Source organism: Zonotrichia leucophrys, unplaced genomic scaffold (assembly GCF_028769735.1).
Source record: "Zonotrichia leucophrys gambelii isolate GWCS_2022_RI unplaced genomic scaffold, RI_Zleu_2.0 Scaffold_339_55624, whole genome shotgun sequence".
Taxonomy (NCBI): Eukaryota; Metazoa; Chordata; class Aves; order Passeriformes; family Passerellidae; genus Zonotrichia; species Zonotrichia leucophrys.
The window spans coordinates 34,063-55,624 of NW_026992544.1; the positions used below are offsets into that span (position 1 = coordinate 34,063).

The following is a 21,562-nucleotide window of genomic DNA, read 5'->3' on the forward strand; positions in this document are numbered from 1 at the left end:
GGTGTTTTTTGGGGGATTTTTTGGGTTTTTTTGTGTTTTTTGGGGATATTTTTGGGTTTTTTGGGGTTTTGGGGTTTTTTTGGGGATTTTTGGGTGGTTTTTTTTTTTGGGGGATTTTTGGATTTTTGGGGATTTTTTGTTTTTTGGTGTTTGGGTTTGGATTTTTTGGGTTTTTTTGGGGGATATTTTTTGGTTTTTTTTTGGTTTTGGGGTATTTTTTTGGGGTTTTTGGGGATATTTGGTTTTATTGGGGGTATTGGTTTTGGGGATTTTTTGGGGTTTTTTGGGGATATTTGGTTTTTTGGGATTTGTTTTTGGGATATTTTGGTTTTTGGGGATTTTTTGGGTTTTTGGATTTTTGGGGGATATTTTTGGGGTTTTTGGGGGGATTTTTTTGGGGTTTTTTGCGGATTTTGGTTTTGGGGATTTTTGGGTTTTGGGTCAGCCCTTCTGGGATTCATTGCGTTTTGCCCATAGAATCGCCAGCCGCTCCTTGAGCAGGGGCGGGAACTGCTCCGAGAAATGCGCCCAGTTCCCCTCCCCCACCTGCGCCTTGAACCCGTGCAGGATCTGAGAAATATAAATAAAATAAATAGAAATAAATTAAATATAAATAATGCGCCGTTCCTCCCACTGTCGCCTTGAACCCGTGCAGGATCTGAGAAATGGAAATTAAATAGAAATAAATTTAATATAAATGTGCCCAGTTTCCCCTCCACCACCTGCCCTTGAACCCTGCAGGATCTGAGAAATAAATTAAATAGAAATAAATGTGCCCAGTTCCCCTCCCCCACCTGCGCCTTGAACCCGTGCAGGATCTGAGAAATAAAATAGAAATAAATAAAATAGAAATTAAATAGAAATAAATGTGCCCAGTTCCCCTCCCCCACCTGCGCCTTGAACCCGTGCAGGATCTGGGGGGAGAGGGGCAGGGAGACCCCTCCCCAAATGAAATAAATATATTTAAAATATATATATATAAAATAAATAAAATATAACTAAATATAAATTATATATAATATATATGAATTATATATATTATGTATAAGTATAAATATATAAATATAATTGTAAATATAAATAAATTATAATAATATAATATATTTAATGTGATAATGTAATAAATATATTAATAAATTAAATATAAATAAAATTTAAATAAATGAATGAATATAAATATATAAATAAGTTATAATAAATATATAGTGTCATGTAATATGATGTAATGTAATGTAATATAATATAATATAATATAATATAATACAACTATGTAATGAAATAATAAATAGAATATCCAGACCTTGTAGAACATGTCCCGCAGGTCGTCCTTGGGGCTCACCCAGGAGGCCACGGCATCGCAGAAGAAAATGAAATCCTGGGGGGAAATGGGACAAAAATGGGGGAAAACCACCCCAAAAATGGGAGGGAAAACACCCCAAAAATGGGGGAAATTAACCCCAAAATGGAGGGAAATAACCCCAAAAATGGGACGGAAAAACCCCCCCAAAAATGGGAGGGAAAACGCCCAAAATGGAGGGGCAATGTGGGGGCACCAGGGACCCCCAAACCCAGCTGTTCTCTCCCCAAATTGCCCCCTGGGCCCCCCCCAATTTATGGCCCCTTCCTTTCATTTGGGGAGTCCCCTGGACTATTTTGGCCCCGCCCTCCAATTTTTGGCCCACCCCAGGTTTTTAGCCCGCCCCAGGTTTTGGGCCCCGCCCCCAGGTTTTGGGCCACACCCCAGGTTTTTCCCTGCCCCCAGGTTTTTGCCCCGCCCCCAGGTTTTTGGCCCCGCCCCCAGTTTTCTTTTTGCCCCGCCTCCAGGTTTTGGTCCACTCCCAGGTTTTTGGTCCCCCGCCCCCCAGGTTTTTGGCCCTGCCCCCATTCTGGCCCGCCCCAGGTTTTTTGCCCCGCCCCCAGGTTTTTTGCCCCGCCCCAGGTTTTTGTCCGCCCCCAGGTTTTTTGCCCCGCCCCGGTTTTTTGCCCCGCCCCCAGGTTTTGGCCCCACCCCAGGTTTTTGCCCCGCCCCCAGGTTTTTGGCCCCGCCCCCAGGTTTTTTGCCCCGCCCCCAGGTTTTTTTGCCCCGCCCCCAGGTTTTGGGGCCCCTCCCCAATTTTGGGGCCCCCTCCCCAGGTCAGGCCCCCCCGTACCTGCACGACGCCCCCCGGGTTGACCCCGATCATGACGCAGATGCCCCGGAAGGCCGAGTCCTTCTCCTCGTTATCGCGGATGTTCCGCAGCGACGTGCACCTGGGATTGGGGGGAAAAACCGGGATTTTGGGGAAAATGGGGAACAAAGGGAAATTCGGGGGGAACCATGGGGGGGTTTGGGGGGGAATCAAGGGAATTTTGGGGTGCAAAAAGGGGATTTACCAGGGCCGGATGAATTGCTGCAGCATCGGCGCCACCTCCTGGGGACACACGAAACCCAGGCGGCCGATGGTGATGGCTGGGAAAAGGGAGAGTTCATACATTTATAACAATTTATTTTTATACATTTATTGGCATTTTATACATTTATTGGTATATTCTTAATATTTATATATTATTTTTTATATATTTATTTAGTCTTTATATATATTTGCATACTTATATCTATGGTGTATATCTACATACTTATTTAATTTTATATACTTATGTTTATTTTGTAATATATATTATTTTACTGTACTTACATATTTATATCTTCATAATACTTATATATTTATTATATTTATATGTTTACCTAATATCTTCATAATACTTATATATTTATTACATTTATGTTTACATATTTTTATATAATTGTATATATTTATATACCTATTTAAATTTATATTTATAGTATATACTTACATATTTTACTGTATTTATATCCTTATATAGTCACAACCATATATTTTTAGAATATCTATAACAACATATATTTATAATATCTATATATTTATACACTTATAATTCTGTGTCCCGTAGTAAAAGTCTCAATTCACATTCTGAAACACAATAATATTTAAATATAACAACACTTTAAAAAATAAAACTTTGACGACAAAACCAAATCCTTTCCCTTCTCTTTGTACTCTATAAATTCAATCGATATTATACAATTAAATATATAAATAAATAATATAGAAATAAATCCCTATTCCAGACCACCCCCTGCTCTGTCTCCAGCAGGTTTTTGGGTCCCCCCAGGTTTTTGGGGTCCCCCAATCTCACCGGTGTTCTCCAGCAGGGTTTTGGGGTCCCCCAGCCCTTTCCCCATCACTTTTGGGGTCCCCCCAGGTTTTTGGGGTCCCCCTCAGGTTTTTGGGGCTCTCCCGGTTTTTGGGGTCCCTATCAGTTTTGGGGTCCCCCTGGCTCACCAGTGTTCTCCAGCAGGGTTTTGGGGTCCCCCAGCAGGTTTTTGGGGTCCCCCTCAGGTTTTTGGGGCTCTCCCGGTTTTTGGGGTCCCTATCAGTTTTGGGGTCCCCCCCATCACCAGTGTTCTCCAGCAGGATTTTGGGGTCCCCCAGCCCTTTCCCCATCACTTTTGGGGTCCCCCCAGGTTTTTGGGGTCCCCCTGGCTCACCGGTGTTCTCCAGCAGGGTTTTGGGGGTGTTGGGCCGGTTGATGATCTCCACCAGGTTCTGCAGCACCATGGGCACGTAGGGCTGCATCTCCGACCCTGGGGGGGCACAGGGGGGGTCAGGGGGGGTTTTGGGGTGCCCAGGGAGGTTTTGGGGTGCCCATGGGGGGGGCTCAGGGGGTCTCTCACCCATCTGCATGCAGATCTCGCCGATGGCCCAGGTGGCGTTGTTGCACACGGAGATGAACTCGGGGTTCAGGTTGGTGCCCAGGATGGGCATGAACTCGGCTGGGGGGGCACAGGTGAATGTGGGGGCGCCCCCAGCCCGGGGAACCCCAACACTCACTCATACAGGGCTGGGGGAACCCCAACACTCACCCGTGCAGGGCTGGGGGAACCCCAACACTCACTGGTGTAGGGCTTAGGGAACCCCAACACTCACTCAGGGAACCCCAACACTCACCCATGCAGGGCTGGGGGAACCCCAACACCGATGCAGGGTTGGGGAACCCCAACACTCACCCATGCAGGGCTGGGGGAACCCCAACACTCACTCAGGGAACCCCAACACTCACCCATGCAGGGCTGGGGGAACCCCAACACCGATGCAGGGTTTGGGGAACCCCAACACTCAGCGATGCAGGGCTGGGGAACCCCAACACTCCCTCAGGGAACCCCAACACTCACTCAGGGAACCCCAACACTCACTGGTGCAGGGCTTGGGGAACCCCAACACCGATGCAGGGCTTGGGAACCCCAACACTCCCTCAGGGAACCCCAACACTCCCTCAGGGAACCCCAACACTCACTCAGGGAACCCCAACACCAATGCAGGGTTTGGGGAACCCCAACACTCACTCATATAGGGCTGGGGGAACCCCAACACTCAGCAATGCAGGGCTGGGGGAACCCCAACACTCACTCAGGGAACCCCAACACTCACCCATGCAGGGCTGGGGGAACCCCAACACTCAGCAATGCAGGGCTGGGGGAACCCCAACACTCACCCATGCAGGGCTTGGGGAACCCCAACACTCAGCAATGCAGGGCTTGGGGAACCCCAACACCGATGCAGGGTTTGGGGAACCCCAACACTCACTCAGGGAACCCCAACACTCAGCAATGCAGGGCTGGGGGAACCCCAACACCGATGCAGGGCTGGGGGAACCCCAACACTCACTGGTGCAGGGCTGGGGGAACCCCAACACCGGTGCAGGGCTTGGGGAACCCCAACACTCACTCAGGGAACCCCAACACTCACTCACCAATGCAGGGCTGGGGGAACCCCAACACTCAGCCATGCAGGGTTTGGGGAACCCCAACACTCACCCATGCAGGGTTTGGGGAACCCCAACACTCACCCATGCAGGGCTGGGGAACCCCAACACTCAGCAATGCAGGGCTGGGGGAACCCCAACACTCAGCAATGCAGGGCTGGGGGAACCCCAACACTCACTCAGGGAACCCCAACACTCACCCATGCAGGGCTTGGGGAACCCCAACACTCACTCAGGGAACCCCAACACTCAGCCATGCAGGGCTGGGGGAACCCCAACACTCAGCGATGCAGGGCTTGGGGAACCCCAACACTGATGCAGGGCTGGGGGAACCCCAACACTCCCTCAGGGAACCCCAACACTCACTGATGCAGGGCTTGGGGAACCCCAACATTCACTCCCCCATGCAGGGCTTGGGGAACCCCAACACCCATGCAGGGCTTGGGGAACCCCAACACTCACCCATGCAAGGTTTGGGGAACCCCAACACTCACTCAGGGAACCCCAACACTCACTCACCAATGCAGGGCTTGACGTGCACGAAGCAAGCCTTGGTCAGGTCCCCCAGCAGGGCGAAGGAGCTCTGCCGCACCTCGGGCATCGTGTCCTGCCAGGGGCACACGGGTGAGCTCTTTGGGGCTGGGGGTCTAGGGGGGCTCCCCGGGGATTTGGGGGTTCAGGGGAGGGTCCCCCCAATCACCTGCATGCACTGGAACAGCAGGGTCATGATGTTGGAGCGGGCCACGAGCTGCTCCACGTGCCCGCCCAGCCCCTCGGCCAGGCCGCTGAGCAGGTCCAGGGCCACGATCATGAAATCCTTGTCGGGGGCCTCGTACTGCTCGGGGTGCTGGTTGTACATCTGGGGGGGACATTGGCACTGTCAGTGTCACTGTCAGTGTCACTGTCACCGTCACTGCCACCCCTGGGGCACAGGGAGGGCTCACCATGGCCTGGGCCAGCGTTTTCTGCACCAGGGTGACGCAGCGCTGGTAGACGGGCTCGCAGTAGGGCAGGAAGCCGCTCTGCAGGGCCGTGGCCACCGAGGACAGGCACTGGGGACAGCAGGGACACCGTGGGGACGCGCTCGGGGACGGCCACCAACCCCCCCCCAGCCCTGAACGTGTCCCTGCCCCACCTCCAGCAGCGGGAACAGGTCCTTGTCCTCGTCCTTGAGCTCGTTCCACTTCTGGATCAGCGGCGGCATCAGCTTCTGGATGTACTCCTGGGGACAGAGGGACAGCTGGGAGGGGACAGAGGGACATGGGGTGGGGACAGAGGGACATGGGGAGGGGACAGCTCAGGGGGGCTTGGGGACAGAGGGACATGGGGAGGGGACAGAGGGACACGGCGTGGGGACAGCTCAGGGGGGCTTGGGGACAGAGGGACATGGGGTGGGGACAGAGGGACATGGGGTGGGGACAGAGGGACATGGGGAGGGGACAGAGGGACATGGGGAGGGGACAGAGGGACATGGCATGGGGACAGAGGGACATGGGGTGGGGACAGCTCAGGGGTTGGGGACAGAGGGACAGGGGGAGGGGACAGAGGGACATGGGGTGGGGACAAGACATGGGGTGGGGACAGAGGGACATGGGGGGGGACAGGTCAGGGGTGGGGACAGCAGGACTTGGGGACAGGCAGGAGTTGGGGACAGAGGGACATGGGTGGGGACAGGGGACATGGGGGGGACAGAGGGACATGGGGAGGGGACAGCTCAGGGGGACAAGGGACACTGGGGGGGGACAGACGGACATGGGAGAGGGACAGAGGGACATGGGGGGGACAGAGGGACATGGGGGGGGACAGCTCAGGGGGCTTTGGGGACAGTAGGGGGGTGGGGACAGAGGGACATGGGGAGGGGACAGAGGGGACATGGGGTGGGGACAGAGGGACATGGGTGGGGACAGAGGGACATGGGAGGGGACAGCTCAGGGGACAGAGGGACACTGGGGTGGGGACACAGAAGGAGACAACGGGGTTGGGGACGAGAGGGACATTAGAAGGGCTTGGGGACACAGAGGAATGGGGACGGAGGGGTGGGACCAAGCAGGGGGGACACTCAGGAGGGGTTGGGGACATAGAGGACATGGGACAGGGGAAGAGGGACACAGGGAGGGCTGGGACAGCCAGGAGGGGTTGGGGACAAGAGTGGGACATCAAGGGGTGGGGACACCAGGACGGGGTGGGGACACAGCATCAGGCTTCTGGGTGACACAGAGACCACAGGGGAACGGGATCAAGCTCGGGCGTGGGACAGAGGACAGGGGGGCGGTCAGGGACAGGGGGGTGGGGACACACAGAGGGGTTCGGGGACACGGGGGGGTCAGGGGACACGGGGGGGAGTTCGGGGCCTGGGGACACACCAGAGGTGAGTTGGTGGCCCACGGAGGTCGGGCACTCCGATGGCGTCGTGGGGATTCAGGGTTCTTGGTGGACAGCCGAGGGGTTGGGGACATCTCAGAGGGGTTGGGGACACCAAGCAGGGCTTGGGGACATTCAGGAAGGGTTGGGGACACCAAGCAGGGCTTGGGGACATTCAGGAGGAGTTGGAGACACCCAGGAAGGGTTGGGGACACCAAGCAGGGGTTGGGGACACCCAGGAGGGGTTGGGGACACCAAGAAGGGGTTGGGGACATTCAGGAGGGCTTGGGGACACCCAGGAAGGGTTGGGGACACCAAGCAGGGGTTGGGGACATTCAGGAGGGGTTGGGGACACCAAGCAGGGGTTGGGGACACCCAGGAGGGGTTGGGGACACCCAGGAGGAGCTGGGGACACCAAGCAGGTGCCACCTGGCGTGTCCTGAGGCCCTCAGAGCACAGAGATCCACAGGGGGAATTCGGGATTCGAATGTCTGTGGTCATCACCGGGCAGGGACACGGCGGGGTCGGGGTTTGGGGACACCAGGGGGGGTTTGGGGACACCAGGGGGGTTCGGGGACACCGGGGGGGTTTGGGGACACCAGGGGGGGGTTTGGGGACACGGGCACACACCGGCTGGTTGAGGTGGTGGCCCACGGAGTCGGCCAGCGTGCCGATGGCGTCGTAGAGGATGAGCAGGTTCTTGTGCTGGTACTTGCCGAAGGCGAACACCAGCGTGTCCAGGATGAAGCTCAGGTACGGCACCAGCTCCGTGCACGCCTCCTCCTCCAGCGTGGCGAAGGCGCTGCGGGGACAGGGACACCCCAAAAACCTCGTGGGGACACCCAAAAACCTCGTGGGGACACCCCAAAAACCTCGTGGGGACACCCCAAAACCCTCGTGGGGACACCCCAAAACCTCAGGGGATCCCCCAGAGCAGCGCGGGGGCCCCGCCGGGTCAGGCAGTACGAACACAGAACGTCCTCACTGGGATCGGGGCAGTGCTGTCATCACCCCCAGCGGGCTCCTGGGTGTCCCCAATGTCACCTGGCCCACCTGTCCCACCCTGTGTCCCCAGTGTCACCTGTCCCACCCTGTGTCCCCAATGTCACCTGTCCCATCTGTCCCACCCCACCATCCCCAGTGTCCCTGTCCCACCCTGTGTCCCCAGTGTCACCTGTCCCATCTGTCCCACCCTGTGTTCCCAATGTCACCTGTCCCACCCTGTGTCCCCAATGTCACCTGTCCCATCTGTCCCCCTGCAGTGTCACCCATCCCATCCCATCTGTCCCCGCCCATTGTCACTGTCCCACCCCAGTGTCCCCATCCCACCTGTCCCTGTCCCTGTCCCACCCATCCCATCCCACCTGTCCTTGTCCCATCTCCCCACAGTGTCCCAGTGTCACCTGTCCCACCCATCCCATCTCCCCACAGTGTCCCAGTGTCACCTGTCCCATCCATCCCACTTGTCTCTGTCCCATCCATCCCATCCTATTGATCCCATCCCATCCCATTGATCCCATTGATTCCATTGATCCCATTGATTCCATCCCATTGATCCCATTGATTCTGTCAATTCCATCCTATCCCATTGATTCCATCCCATTGATCCCATTGATTCCATCCCATTGATCCCATTGATTCCATCCCATCCCATTGATCCCATTGATCCCATTGATCCCATCCCATTAATCCCATTGATCCCATTGATTCCATCCCATCCCATTGATCCCATCGATTCCATCCCATCCCATCTCATCCCATCCCATCCCACCTGTCCCCCCTGTCCCCCCATCCCTGTCCCCCCCCAGTGTCACCTATCCCATCCCACCCATCCCACCTGTCCCACCCATCCCATCTCCCCCCAGTGTCCCCTGTCCCTGTCCCACCCATCCCACCTGTCCCACTCCTCCCATCCCACCTGTCCCACCCATCCCATGTCCCCACAGTGTCCCCAGTGTCCCCTGTCCCACCCATCCCACCCGTCCTTGTCCCACCTGTCCCACCCATCCCATGTCCCCACAGTGTCCCCTGTCCCTGTCCCACCTGCAGGCGGCCTCCTGCACGCGCTTGTTGCCGTCCAGGATGCGCTGCAGCTCCATCCCACCCCACCTGTCCCACCTGTCCCACCCATCCCATGTCCCCACAGTGTCCCCAGTGTCCCCTGTCCCACCCATCCCATCTCCCCAGTGTCCCCAGTGTCCCCTGTCCCACCCATCCCATGTCCCCACAGTGTCCCCATTGTCCCAGTGTCCCCTGTCCCACCTGCAGGCGGCCTCCTGCACGCGCTTGTTGCCGTCCAGGATGCGCTGCAGCAGCTCGGTCATGAGGGGTTTCAGGTAGAGCTCGGGGGGCTGCGCCACCACCCAGTGCGCGTAGCGGCTCAGGGTCCAGCAGGCGATGGAGCGCACCAGGGCCTTGCGGTCGGCCAGGCAGCGGATCAGGTGTGGGATGAGCTCGGGCAGGTACGGCACCATGCCCTGCATGCAGCCTGAGAGAGGGGATCAGGTGTGGGATGAGCTCGGGCAGGTAGGGCACCATGCCCTGCATGCAGCCTGTGGGACATGAAATCAGCTCGGGCAGGTACGGCACCATGCCCTGCATGCACCCTGAAACACGGGATCAGGTGTGGGATGAGCTCGGGCAGGTACGGCACCATGCCCTGCATGCAGCCTGAGAGACACGAAATCAGCTCGGGCAGGTAGGGCACCATGCCCTGCATGCACCCTGAAACATGGGATAGGTGTGGGATCAGGTGTGGGATCAGGTGTGGGATGAGCTCGGGCAGGTACGGCACCATGCCCTGCATGCAGCCTGAAACACGGGGACAGGTGTGGGATCAGGTGTGGGATGAGCTCGGGCAGGTACGGCACCATGCCCTGCATGCAGCCTGGATGGACAGGTGTGGGATCAGGTTGGGATGAGCTCGGGCAGGTACGGCACCATGCCCTGCATGCACCCTGAGAGACATGAATAGCTCGGGCAGGTACGGCACCATGCCCTGCATGCACCCTAACAGGGGACAGTGTGGTAGGGGGATCAGGTGGGGTGTGTTGTAGGATCAGTCGGATAGTGGGATGAGCTCGGGCAGGTACGGCACCATGCCCTGCATGCACCCTGAAACACGGGACAGGTGTGGGATCAGGTGTGGGATCAGGTGTAGGATCAGGTGTAGGATCAGGTGTAGGATCAGGTGTGGGATCAGGTGTGGGATCAGGTGTAGGATCAGGTGTGGATCAGGTGTGGGATCAGGTGTGGGATCAGGTGTGGGATCAGGTGTGGGATCAGGTGAGGATCAGGTGCGGGATCAGGTGTGGGATCAGTGTGGGTGAGTGGATCAGGTGTGGGATCAGGTGACGGGAGTCAGGTGCGGGATCAGGTGCGGGATCAGGTGTGGATCAGGTGTGGGATCAGTGTGGATCAGGTGTGGATCAGGTGCGGGATCAGGTGTGGGATCAGGTGGGGATCAGGTGTGGGATCAGGTGTGGGATTGGGATCAGGTGTGGGATTGGGATCAGGTGGGATCAGGTGTGGGATCAGGTGTAGGATCAGGTGTGGGATCAGGTGTGGGATCAGGTGTGGGATCAGGTGCGGGATCAGGTGTGGGATCAGGTGTGGGATCAGGTGTAGGATCAGGTGTGGGATCAGGTGTGGGATCAGGTGTGGGATCAGGTGCGGGATGAGCTCGGGCAGGTACAGCACCATGCCCTGCATGCAGCCTGTGGGGTGGGCAGGGGGAGTTTTTGGGGTGCCCCAGAGTATTTTGGGGTGCCCCAGGGTGTTTTGGGGTGCCCACCTACAGCGATGGCCCCCAGGACCAGGATCCCCTAGACTGGGGTGGGTTTGGGGCTGTGTTTGGGGTCCCCTGGATTGGAGGATGGATTTGGGGCTGATTTTGGGGTCCCCTGGATCAGGATGGATTTGGGGCTGATTTTGGGGTGCCCCAGGGTATTTTGGGGTGCCCACCTTCAGCGATGGCGCCCAGCACCAGGATCCTCTGGATTGGAGGATGGATTTGGGGCTTTGTTTGGTGTCCCCTGGATCAGGATGGATTTGGGGCTGATTTTGGGGTCCCCTGGATGGGAATGCATTTGGGGCTGATTTTGGGGTCCCCCCGGGTATTTTGGGGTGCCCACCTTCAGCAATGGCCCCCAGGACCAGGAAGCTCTGGATTAGGACAGGCTGGGGGCTTTGTTTGGGATCTCCTGGATTGGAGGATGGATTTGGGGATGATTTTGGGGTCTCCTGGATCGGGATGGATTTGGTGCTGATTTTGGGGTCCCCCCGGGTGTTTTGGGGTGCCCACCTTCAGCGATGGCGCCCAGAACCAGGATCCCCTAGACTGGGACGTGTTTGGGGCTGTGTTTGATGTCCCCTGGATTGGGGGCTGATTTTGGGGTCCCCTGGATCGGGATGGATTTGGGGCTGATTTTGGGGTCCCCCTGGGTATTTTGGGGTGCCCACCTTCAGCGATGGCGCCCAGCACCAGGATCCCCTAGACTGGGACAGGTTTGGGGCTGATTTTGGGGTCCCCGAGGGCGTTTTGGGGTGCCCACCTTCAGCGATGGCGCCCAGGACAGGATACCCTGGATCAGGATGGATTTGGGGCTGATTTTGGGGTCCCCGAGGGCGTTTTGGGGTGCCCACCTACAGCGATGGCGCCCAGGACAGGATACCCTGGATCGGGATGGATTTGGGGCTGATTTTGGGGTGCCCTGGATTGGAGGATGGATTTGGGGCTGATTTTGGGGTGCCCCCGGGTGTTTTGGGGTGCCCACCTTCAGCGATGGCCCCAGCACCAGGATCCCCTAGACTGGGACAGGTTTGGGGCTGTGTTTGATGTCCCCTGGATTGGGGGCTGATTTTGGGGTCTCCTGGATTGGGATGGATTTAAGGCTGATTTTGGGGTCCCCTAGGATATTTTGGGGTGCCCACCTTCAGCAACAACCCCCAGGACCAGGATCCCCTAGACTGGGACAGGTTTGGGGCTGTGTTTGGGGGTCCCCTGAATCGGGACGGGTTTGGGGCTGATTTTGGGGTGCCCCCGGGTATTTTGGGGTGCCCACCTACAGCAATGGTCCCCAGGACCAGGATCCTCTGGATTGGAGGATGGATTTGGGGCTGATTTTGGGGTCCCCTGGATCGGGATGGATTGGGGGCTGATTTTGGGGTCCCCTGGATGGGAGGATGGATTTGGGGCTGATTTTGGGGTCCCCCCAGGTGTTTTGGGGTGCCCACCTTCAGCGATGGCCCAGGACCAGGATCCCCTAGACTGGGACGTGTTTGGGGCTGTGTTTGGTGTCCCCTGGATTGGGGGCTGTGTTTGGGGTCCCCTGGATCAGGATGGATTTGGGGCTGATTTTGGGGTGCCCCAGGATATTTTGGGGTGCCCACCTTCAGCGATGGCGCCCAGAACCAGGATCCCCTAGACTGGGACGTGTTTGGGGCTGTGTTTGATGTCCCCTGGATCGGGATGGATTTGGGGCTGATTTTGGGGTCCCCCAGGGTATTTTGGGGTGCCCACCTTCAGCGATGGCGCCCAGCACCAGGATCCCCTGGAGTGGGGTGGGTCTGGGGCTGTGTTTGATGTCCCCTGGATTGGGGGCTGTGTTTGGGGTCCCCTGGATGGGAGGATGGATTTGGGGCTGATTTTGGGGTCCCCCAGGGTATTTTGGGGTGCCCACCTTCAGCGATGGCACCCAGCACCAGGATCCCCGACTCCTTGACCACCCACTCGAGGTGGAAGAGCAGCTCCTTGAGCAGGGGCAGCAGGTGGGGCAGCAGCTCCTCCCGGAACACGTTGGCCAGCACGTCCAGCGCCGCCGCCGAGCACTTCCCTGGGCACGCGGGGGTTAACGGGGGCACCAAAACCCACGGGGGGGACCCCAAACCCATCAGGGGGACCCCAAAACCCACGGGGGCACCCCAAACCCATCAGGGGGACCCCAAAACCCACGGGGGCACCCCAAACCCATCAGGGGCACCCCAAACCCATCAGGGGGACCCCAAAACCCACAGGGGCACCCCAAATCCATCAGGGGGACACCACAGAACCCCCCAGATCTACCCCAAACCCATCAGGGGGACACCACAGAACCCACAGGGACACCCCAAACCCATCAGGGGGACCCCAAAACCCACGGGGGCACCCCAAACCCATCAGGGGGACCCCAAAACCCACAGGGGCACCCCAAACCCATCAGGGGGGCACCCCAAACCCACCAGGGGGACCCCAAACCCACCGGGGGCATCCCAAACCCATCGGGGGGACACCACAAAACCCCCCAGATTCACCCCAAATCCATCAGGGGGACCTCAAAACCCCCCAGATTCACCCCAAAATCCCCCATATCCACCCTAAACCCCCAGATCCACCCTAAACCCCCAGGATCCACCTCAAATCCATCAGGGGGACACCCCAAACCCCCAGATTCACCCCAAACCCCCCAGATTCACCCCAAAACCCCCCAGTTTCACCCCAAAATCCCCAGATCCACCCTAAACCCCCAGGATCCACCTCAAATCCATCAGGGGGACACCACAAAACCCCCCAGATTCCACCCCAAACCCATCAGGGGGACACCACAAAACCCCCCAGATTCACCCCAAACCCACAGTGACCCCCAAACCCCCCAGGATTCACCCCAAAGTCCCCCAGATTCACCCTAAACCCCCCAGGATCCACCTCAAATCCATCATGGGGACACCCCAAAACCCCCCAGATCCACCCCAAACCCCCCAGATTCACCCCAAACCCCCCAGATTCACCCCAAACCTGTCCCTACTGAGGTTCCAGTCACTCAGCGTGTTGTCATTGTCCCCAGATCCCCCAGATTCACCCCAAAACCTCTCAGGGACACCCCAAACCCCCCAGGATCCACCCCAAACCCCCCCAGATTCACCCCAAAACTCCCCAGTTTCACCCCAAAATCCCCATCCGTACTGAGGTTCCAGTCGCTGAGCGTGTCGTCGTCGTCCCTAAATCCCCCAGTTTCACCCCAAACCCCCCAGATCCACCCCAAATCCCCCAAACCCATCCGTACTGAGATTCCAGTCGCTGAGCGTGTCATTGTCGTCCCCAAATCCCCCAGATTCACCCCAAAACCCACTAGGGACACCCCAAACCCCCCAGTTTCACCCCAAACCCCCCAGATTCACCCCAAACCCCCCAGATTCACCCCAAAACCCCCCAGATTCACCCCAAAACCCCCCAGTTTCACCCCAAACCCCCCAGATTCACCCCAAAACCCCCCAGTTTCCCCCCAAACCCCCCAAACCCCCCATTCCCATCCCTACTGAGGTTCCAGTCGCTGAGCGTGTCATTGTCATCCCCAAACCCCCCAGTTTCACCCCAAATCCCCCATTCCCAGTCCGTACTGAGGTTCCAGTCGCTCAGCGTGTCATCGTTGTCCCCAAATCCCCCAGATCCACCCCAAAACCCCCCAGATCCACCCCAAAAACCCCATCCCTACTGAGATTCCAGTCGCTCAGCGTGTCATTGTCGTCCCTAAATCCCCCAGATTCACCCCAAAACCCCCCAGATTCACCCCAAACCCCCCAGATTCACCCCAAACCCGTCCGTACTGAGGTTCCAGTCGCTCAGCGTGTCGTCGTTGTCCCCAAACCCCCCACATTCACCCCAAACCCCCGGTTTCACCCCAAACCCCCCAAATTCACCCCAATTCCCCATTCCCGTCCCTACTGAGGTTCCAGTCGCTCAGCGTGTCGTCGTCGTCCTCGTCGTCCCCGTCGCCGTCGCCGTCCCCGCGCTGCTCCTCGTGCGCCAGCGTCACCGTGCGCGATTTGTGGAAGCGCGGTTTGATGTCCTGCTCGCTGTCGGGCACCGCCTCGTCCTCCTCCACGTCGCCCTGCGGGAATCGCGACGTGGTGCCATTGTATCGCGACATGATGTCGTTGTATCGCGACGTGGTGTCGTTGTATTGCGACATGATGTCGTTGTATTGCGACATGATGTCATTGTATCACGACATGATGTCGTTGTATCGCGACATGGCACCGGTGTATCACGACGTGGAACCAGTGTATCATGACATGACACCATTGTATCGCGACATGGCACCCGTGTATCACAACGTGGCACCGGTGTATTGCAACATGGCACCATTGTATCGCGACATGGCACCAGTGTATCGTGACATGGCACCGGTGTATTGCGACATGGCACCAGCGAATCGTGATGTGGCACCAGCGAATCGTGACATGGCACCGCTGTACCACAACGTGACAGCGTTGCATTGCGACGTGACAGCTCTGTGTTGCGACATGGCACTATTGTATCATGATATGACATCGCTGTATCGCTACATGGCACCGTTATTTCACGACATGGCACCATTGTATCACAATACGGGACCATTGCATCACGACGTGATGTCATCGCGACGTGATATCATCGCGACATGACGTCATCGTGACAGAGCCCCCCCCCGTGGCGGATCAGACAGTACGAACACAAGTGACCATCAGGGGGGTCAGTCTGAAGCTGTCATCATCTCCAGTGCCCCCAGTACCCCCCCAGTGCCCCCAGTGCCCCCCCAATGCCCCCCAGTGCCCCCCCAGTGTCCCCCCAGTGCCCCCCCAGTGTCCCCCCAGTACCCCCCAGTGCCCCCCAATGCCCCCCCCGTCCCCCCCAGTGCCCCCAGTGCCCCCCCAGTGCCCCCCAGTACAGCCCCAGTGCCCCCCCAGTGCCCCCCAGTGCCCCCCAGTGCCCCCCAGTCCCCCCAGTGCCCCCCAGTGCCCCCCGTGCCCACCTTGAGCAGGATGATGTCGATCTCCGAGTACCTCATGCCGTGCACCAGGATCGGGATCAGCCTGGACGGGGCAGATTGTGGGGTCAGTCTGGGGGGTTTGGGGTCAGTTTGGGGGATTTGGGGTCACTCTGGGGGATTTGGGGTCAGTTTGGGGTCGATTTGGGGTGGAGTTTGGGGTAGATCTTAGGGTATATTTCGGGTATTTAGGCTCACTCACTGCACCAGGTGCGCTGTACATTTTGGGGTGAATTTGGGGTATATTGGGGTATATTTTGGATACGTTTACGGCTCACTCACTGCACCAGGTGTGCTGTACATTTTGGGGTGAATTAGGGGTGAATTTGGGGTATATTCTGGGTATATTTTGGGGTAGGTTTGGGTACATTTATGGCTCACTCACTGCACCAGGTGTGCTGTGGGTTTTGGGGTAATTTGGGGTATATTTGGGTACATTTTGGGGTAGATTTGGGTATATTTTAGGCTCACTCACTGCACCAGGTGTGCTGTGGATTTTGGGTATATTTTGGGTGTATTTTGGGGTAGATTTGGGTACATTTTAGGCTCACTCACTGCACCAGGTGTGCTGTGGATTTGGGGTATATTTTGGGTATATTTTGGGGTAGATTTGGGTACATTTTAGGCTCACTCACTGCACCAGGTGCGCCATGGATTTAGAGGCGGATTTGGGGTATATTTTGGGTATATTTTGGGGTAGATTTGGGTATATTTTAGGCTCACTCACTGCACCAGGTGTGCTGTGGGTTTTGGGGTAATTTGGGGTATATTTGGGTACATTTTGGGTACATTCACGGCTCACTCACTGCACCAGGTGCGCTGTGGGTTTTGGGGTAATTTGGGGTATATTGGGATATATTTAGGGTACATTTATAGGTCACTCACTGCACCAGGCGTGCTGTGCATTTTGGGGTGAATTTGGGGTGAATTTGGGTATATTTTAGGCTCACTCACTGCACCAGGTGTGCTGTACATCTTGGGGTGAATTTGGGGTGTATTTTGGGTATATTTTGGGGTAGATTTGGGTACATTCATGGCTCACTCACTGCACCAGGTGCGCCGTCAGCACGTCCTTGCAGATGGGCTGCTCGGCCAGCGTCAGCCAGAACTCGCAGGCCTCCAGCGCCACGTTCTCGTCGCTGTCCTGCGTCCTCTGCAGCATGTACTGAGGGTGGGGGGCACAGGTGAGCTCACAGGGAGCCCCCAGACCCCTCCCCCGGCCCAGGGAGCCCCCAGACCCCTCCCCCGGCCCAGGGAGCCCCCAGCCCCTCACCTGGATGATGCTGTACATGTGCGGGATCAGGCGGTCGATCCTCACCTCCAGCAGCATCACCAGCGCCCGGCACACGTTCTTGCGAACCTCGGGGTCCTCGTCCACCGCCAGCGCAAACAGGTGCTGGGGAGGGGGACAGGTGAGACCCCCAGGGACACCCAGGGACACCCAGGGACCCCCAGGGACACCCAGGGACCCCCAGGTGCTGGGGAGGGGACAGGTGAGACCCCCAGGTGATGGGGAGGGGGACAGGTGAGACCCCCAGGGACACACAGGGACCCCCAGGTGATGGGGGGGGACAGGTGAGACCCCCAGGGACACACAGGGACACCCAGGGACCCCCAGGTGCTGGGGAGGGGGACAGGTGAGACCCCCAGGTGATGGGGAGGGGACAGGTGAGACCCCCAGGGACCCCCAGGTGATGGGGAGGGGGACAGGTGAGACCCCCAGGGACACACAGGGACCCCCAGGTGATGGGGAGGGGACAGGTGAGACCCCCAGGTGATGGGGGGGGGACAGGTGAGACCCCCAGGGACCCCCAGGTGATGGGGAGGGGACAGGTGAGACCCCCAGGTGATGGGGGGGGGGACAGGTGAGACCCCCAGGTGATGGGGGGGGGACAGGGGAGACCCCCAGGGACCCCCAGGTGAGACCCCCAGGGATCCCCAGGGACCCCCAGGTGATGGGGTGAGGGGACGGGTGAGACCCCCAGGGACCCCCAGGTGAGACCCCCAGGGACAGGTGAGACCCCCAGGTGCTGGGAAGGGGACAGGTGAGACCCCCAGGGACACACAGGTGAGACCCCCAGGTGCGCCCCCACCTCGATGAAGGTGTCGATGTTCTCCATCAGCGCCTGCGCCCGGTCCATGATGAACTGATTCACACAGGCGATGGCGTGGGACCTGGCCGGGGGGACAGCGGTCACCTGGGCACCCCCAGAGGCACCTGGGCACCCCCAGACTCACCTGGGCACCCCCAGATCCCACCTGGGCACCCCCAGACTCACCTGGGCACCCCCAAACCCCACCTGGGCACCCCCAGAGGCACCTGGGCACCCCCAGATTGTCCTGGGCACTCCCAGATCCCACCTGGGCACCCCCAGACTCACCTGGGCACCCCCAGATCCCACCTGGGCACTCCCAGACTCACCTGGGCACCCCCAGATTCACCTGGGCACCCCCAGACTCACCTGGGCACCCCCAGATCCCACCTGGGCACCCCCAGATTCACCTGGGCACCCCCAGAGGCACCTGGGCACCCCCAGACTCACCTGGGCACCCCCAGATTCACCTGGGCACCCCCAGACTCACCTGGGCACTCCCAGATCCCACCTGGGCACCCCCAGATTCACCTGGGCACCCCCAGACTCACCTGGGCACCCCCAGACCCCACCTGGGCACCCCCAAACCCCACCTGGGCACCCCCAAATTCACCTGGGCACCCCCAGATCCCACCTGGGCACTCCCAAACCCCACCTGGGCACCCCCAGATCCCACCTGGGCACCCCCAAATTCACCTGGGCACCCCCAGACTCACCTGGGCACCCCCAGATTCACCTGGGCACCCCCAGATCCACCTGGGCACCCCCAGACCTACCTGTTCCCCCTAACCCACCTGTCCCACACCTGATTTTGGGGCTGCAGTGCTTGAAGAACTGCAGGAATTTGGGGATCAGAATTTGAGAATTTGGGGACCAGAACATTTTTGGAAATCAAAAACAATGAATCACCCCCATATCCCCATGTCCCCCAGGTACCTGGGCACAGGTGTGTGCCCACCTGCCTCTCACCTGATTTTGGGGCTGCAGTGCTTGAAGAACTGCAGGAATTTGGGGATCATGACGTTGAGGGGCCGGTTCAGGGCGTCGCTGTCCAGCAGCTCCGAGGAGTCCTCGCAGATTTTCTGCAGCGCCCCAAAGGCCCCCTGGGAGCACAGGTGAGGGCAGGGCAGGAGGGGGCGGGGTCAGCGGAGGCCACGCCCCCTCCCCAGGTGTGTGCCCAGCTGCCCCCCCCAGGTGTGTGCCCAGCTGCCCCCCCCAGGTGTGTGCCCAGCTGCCCCCCCAGGTGCGTGCCCAGCTGCCCCCCCCAGGTGTGTGCCCAGCTGCCCCCCCCAGGTGCACCTCGCAGGTGTTGTAATCCTCGGAGTTGAGCAGGTTACAGAGCTGGGGCAGCAGCTCCGGCCACATCTGCAGCTCGCCCTTGGAGGCGATGGTGGTGATCAGGATACCTGGGGACAGGTGCACAGGTGAGATGAGAATAGGATCTGGGGGATCTGGGGGGAGATTTGGGGGTTCTGAGGGGGTTTTGGGGCAGTTTTGGGGTGTTTGGGGTCCCTTGGAGGCGATGGTGGTGATCAGGATACCTGGGGACAGGTGCACAGGTGAGATGGGAACGGGGTTTGGAAGAGATTTGGGGTTTTTGGGGAGGTTTGAGGGGGTTTCTGGGTGTTTGGGGTCCCATCTGCAGTTCCCCCTTGGAGATGATGGTGGTGATCAGGATACCTGGGGACAGGTGCACAGGTGAGATGACAATAGGATCTGGGGGAGATTTGGGGGGTTTTGGGGGATTTGGGGGCAGTTTTGGGGTGTTTGGGGTCCCATCTGCAGCTCGCCCTTGGAGGCGATGGTGGTGATCAGGATACCTGGGGACAGGTGCACAGGTGAGCTGGATTTGGGGGGATTTGAGGGGGTTTTGGGGGGTCCCACAGGTGACCAGAGCTCCCAGAGCAGTTTTTGGGTCAGGGTTTAGGGTCCCACAGTTCCCCAGGTGTGTGCCCCAGGTACCCAGGTGTGCCCAGGTGTGCCCCAGGTGTGTGCCCAGGTGTGTGCCCAGGTGTGTCCCACATGCCCCGAGGTGTGTGCCCAGGTGTGCCCAGGGGTGTTTTGTGTCAGGATTTTGGCTCACACAGTTCCCCAGGTGTGCCCAGGTGTGCCCCCAGGTACCCAGGTGTGCCCCCCAGGTACCCAGGTGTGCCCAGGTGTGCCCAGGTGTGTGCCCAGGTGTGCCCCAGGTACCCAGGTGTGCCCAGGTGTGCCCCCAGGTGTGCCCAGGTGTGTGCCCAGGTGTGCCCTCACCGATGGTGGCCCAGATCAGCGAGGAGGCGTCACCCAGGTGTAACCCAGGGGTGTTTTGTGTCAGGATTTTGGCTCACACAGTTACCCAGGTGTGCCCAGCTGTGTCCCAGTGGTGCCCCCAGGTACCCAGGTGGGCCCAGGTACCCAGGTGTGTCCCAGGTGTGTGCCCAGGTGTGCCCTCACCGATGGTGGCCCGGATCAGCGAGGAGGCGTCGCCCAGGTGTAACCCAGGGGTGTTTTGTGTCAGGATTTTGGCTCACACAGTTACCCAGGTGTGTCCCCCAGGTACCCAGGTGTGTCCCAGGTGTGCCCAGGTGTGCCCAGGTGTGTCCCAGGTGTGTCCCAGGTGTGCCCAGGTGTGCCCAGGTGTGTGCCCTCACCGATGGTGGCCCGGATCAGCGAGGAGGCGTCGCCCAGGTGGTTCAGGCACTCCTGTTTGATGAACTCGGCCACGGGCGGGGGGAAGCTCTGGAAATGAGCCTTGACGTTGTTCTTGAGGATCAGCCCGCTCAGCGAGCGCGTGGGCTCATCTGGGGGGCACAAATGGGGTCTGTGAGCCCCCCCGGGGGTCACCTGTGCCCCCAGAGCCCCCCAGGACCCCCCCAGAACCACCCCAGAGCCCTGGGACCCCCCTTGGGACCCCCCAGACCCCCGGGATCAGCCCGCTCAGCGAGCGCGTGGGCTCATCTGGGGGGCACAAATGGGGTCTGAGCCCCCCCCAGGGGTCACTGAGACCCCCCAGGGGTCACCTGTGCCCCCCAGGGGTCACCTGTGCCCCCCCCAGGGGTCAGTGACACCCCCAGACCCCCTCAGGACCCTCCCCACCTTCAGACTTGAGGCGGGTGAGCACGAAGATCAGGTAATTGTTGAAGTCGGGGAATTGGTTCAGCTGCTTCAGCTTCTGCACGGGGGGGTCAAGGAGGGACAGGGACCCCCAAGGACCCCCCCAGAGACCCCCAGGGACATCCAGGGACCCCCACCCCACAAGACAAAGAACCCCCTTCCCCAGGGGTCTGAATCCCCATTCCTGGGGGTCCCAGCTCCATCCTGGGTGTCTCAACCCCATCCTGAGGGTCCCAATCCCATCCTGAGGGTCCCAATCCCATTCTGGGGGTCCCAGCCCCATTCTGGGGGTCCCAATCTCATCTCTGGTGGTCCCAGCCCCATCCTGGGGGTCCCAGCCCCATCCTGGGGGTCCCAGCCTCATCTTTGGGGTCTCAGCCCCATCTTTTGGGGGTCCCATCTCAT

The 21,562-nt window shown here is 58.8% G+C and overlaps 1 protein-coding gene across 1 annotated transcript; it reads right to left on the reverse strand.

The window, feature by feature from the left end:
- Positions 1-441: 441 nt before the first annotated feature.
- TNPO2 (transportin 2) lies at positions 442-21,380 on the reverse strand. The gene is made up of 22 exons (XM_064701107.1): positions 21,140-21,380; positions 20,695-20,844; positions 19,361-19,467; positions 19,031-19,164; positions 18,062-18,143; positions 17,242-17,364; positions 17,015-17,133; positions 15,954-16,014; positions 14,885-15,050; positions 12,867-13,019; positions 9,448-9,673; positions 7,816-7,987; positions 5,960-6,046; positions 5,769-5,876; positions 5,525-5,683; positions 5,344-5,431; positions 3,737-3,835; positions 3,551-3,646; positions 2,374-2,449; positions 2,151-2,250; positions 1,301-1,375; positions 442-570 (listed from the first exon to the last, which is right to left on the reverse strand). Exons 1-22 carry the CDS (start codon positions 21,378-21,380, stop codon positions 442-444), a joined length of 2,751 nt encoding a protein of 916 aa, XP_064557177.1.
- Positions 21,381-21,562: the final 182 nt, after the last annotated feature.

Bases quoted from the DNA above. Each gene is read 5' to 3' on its own strand.
- TNPO2 (XM_064701107.1), bottom strand. From the start codon at position 21,380: ATGGGGTTGAGACACCCAGGATGGAGCTGGGACCCCCAGGAATGGGGA. The intron at 17,134-17,241 runs GTGAGGGGCTGG...CCCCACCCTCAG, and splicing joins ACATGTACAGCATCATCCAG to TACATGCTGCAGAGGACGCA. The intron at 5,684-5,768 runs GTGAGCCCTCCC...TGTCCCCCCCAG, and splicing joins AAACGCTGGCCCAGGCCATG to ATGTACAACCAGCACCCCGA.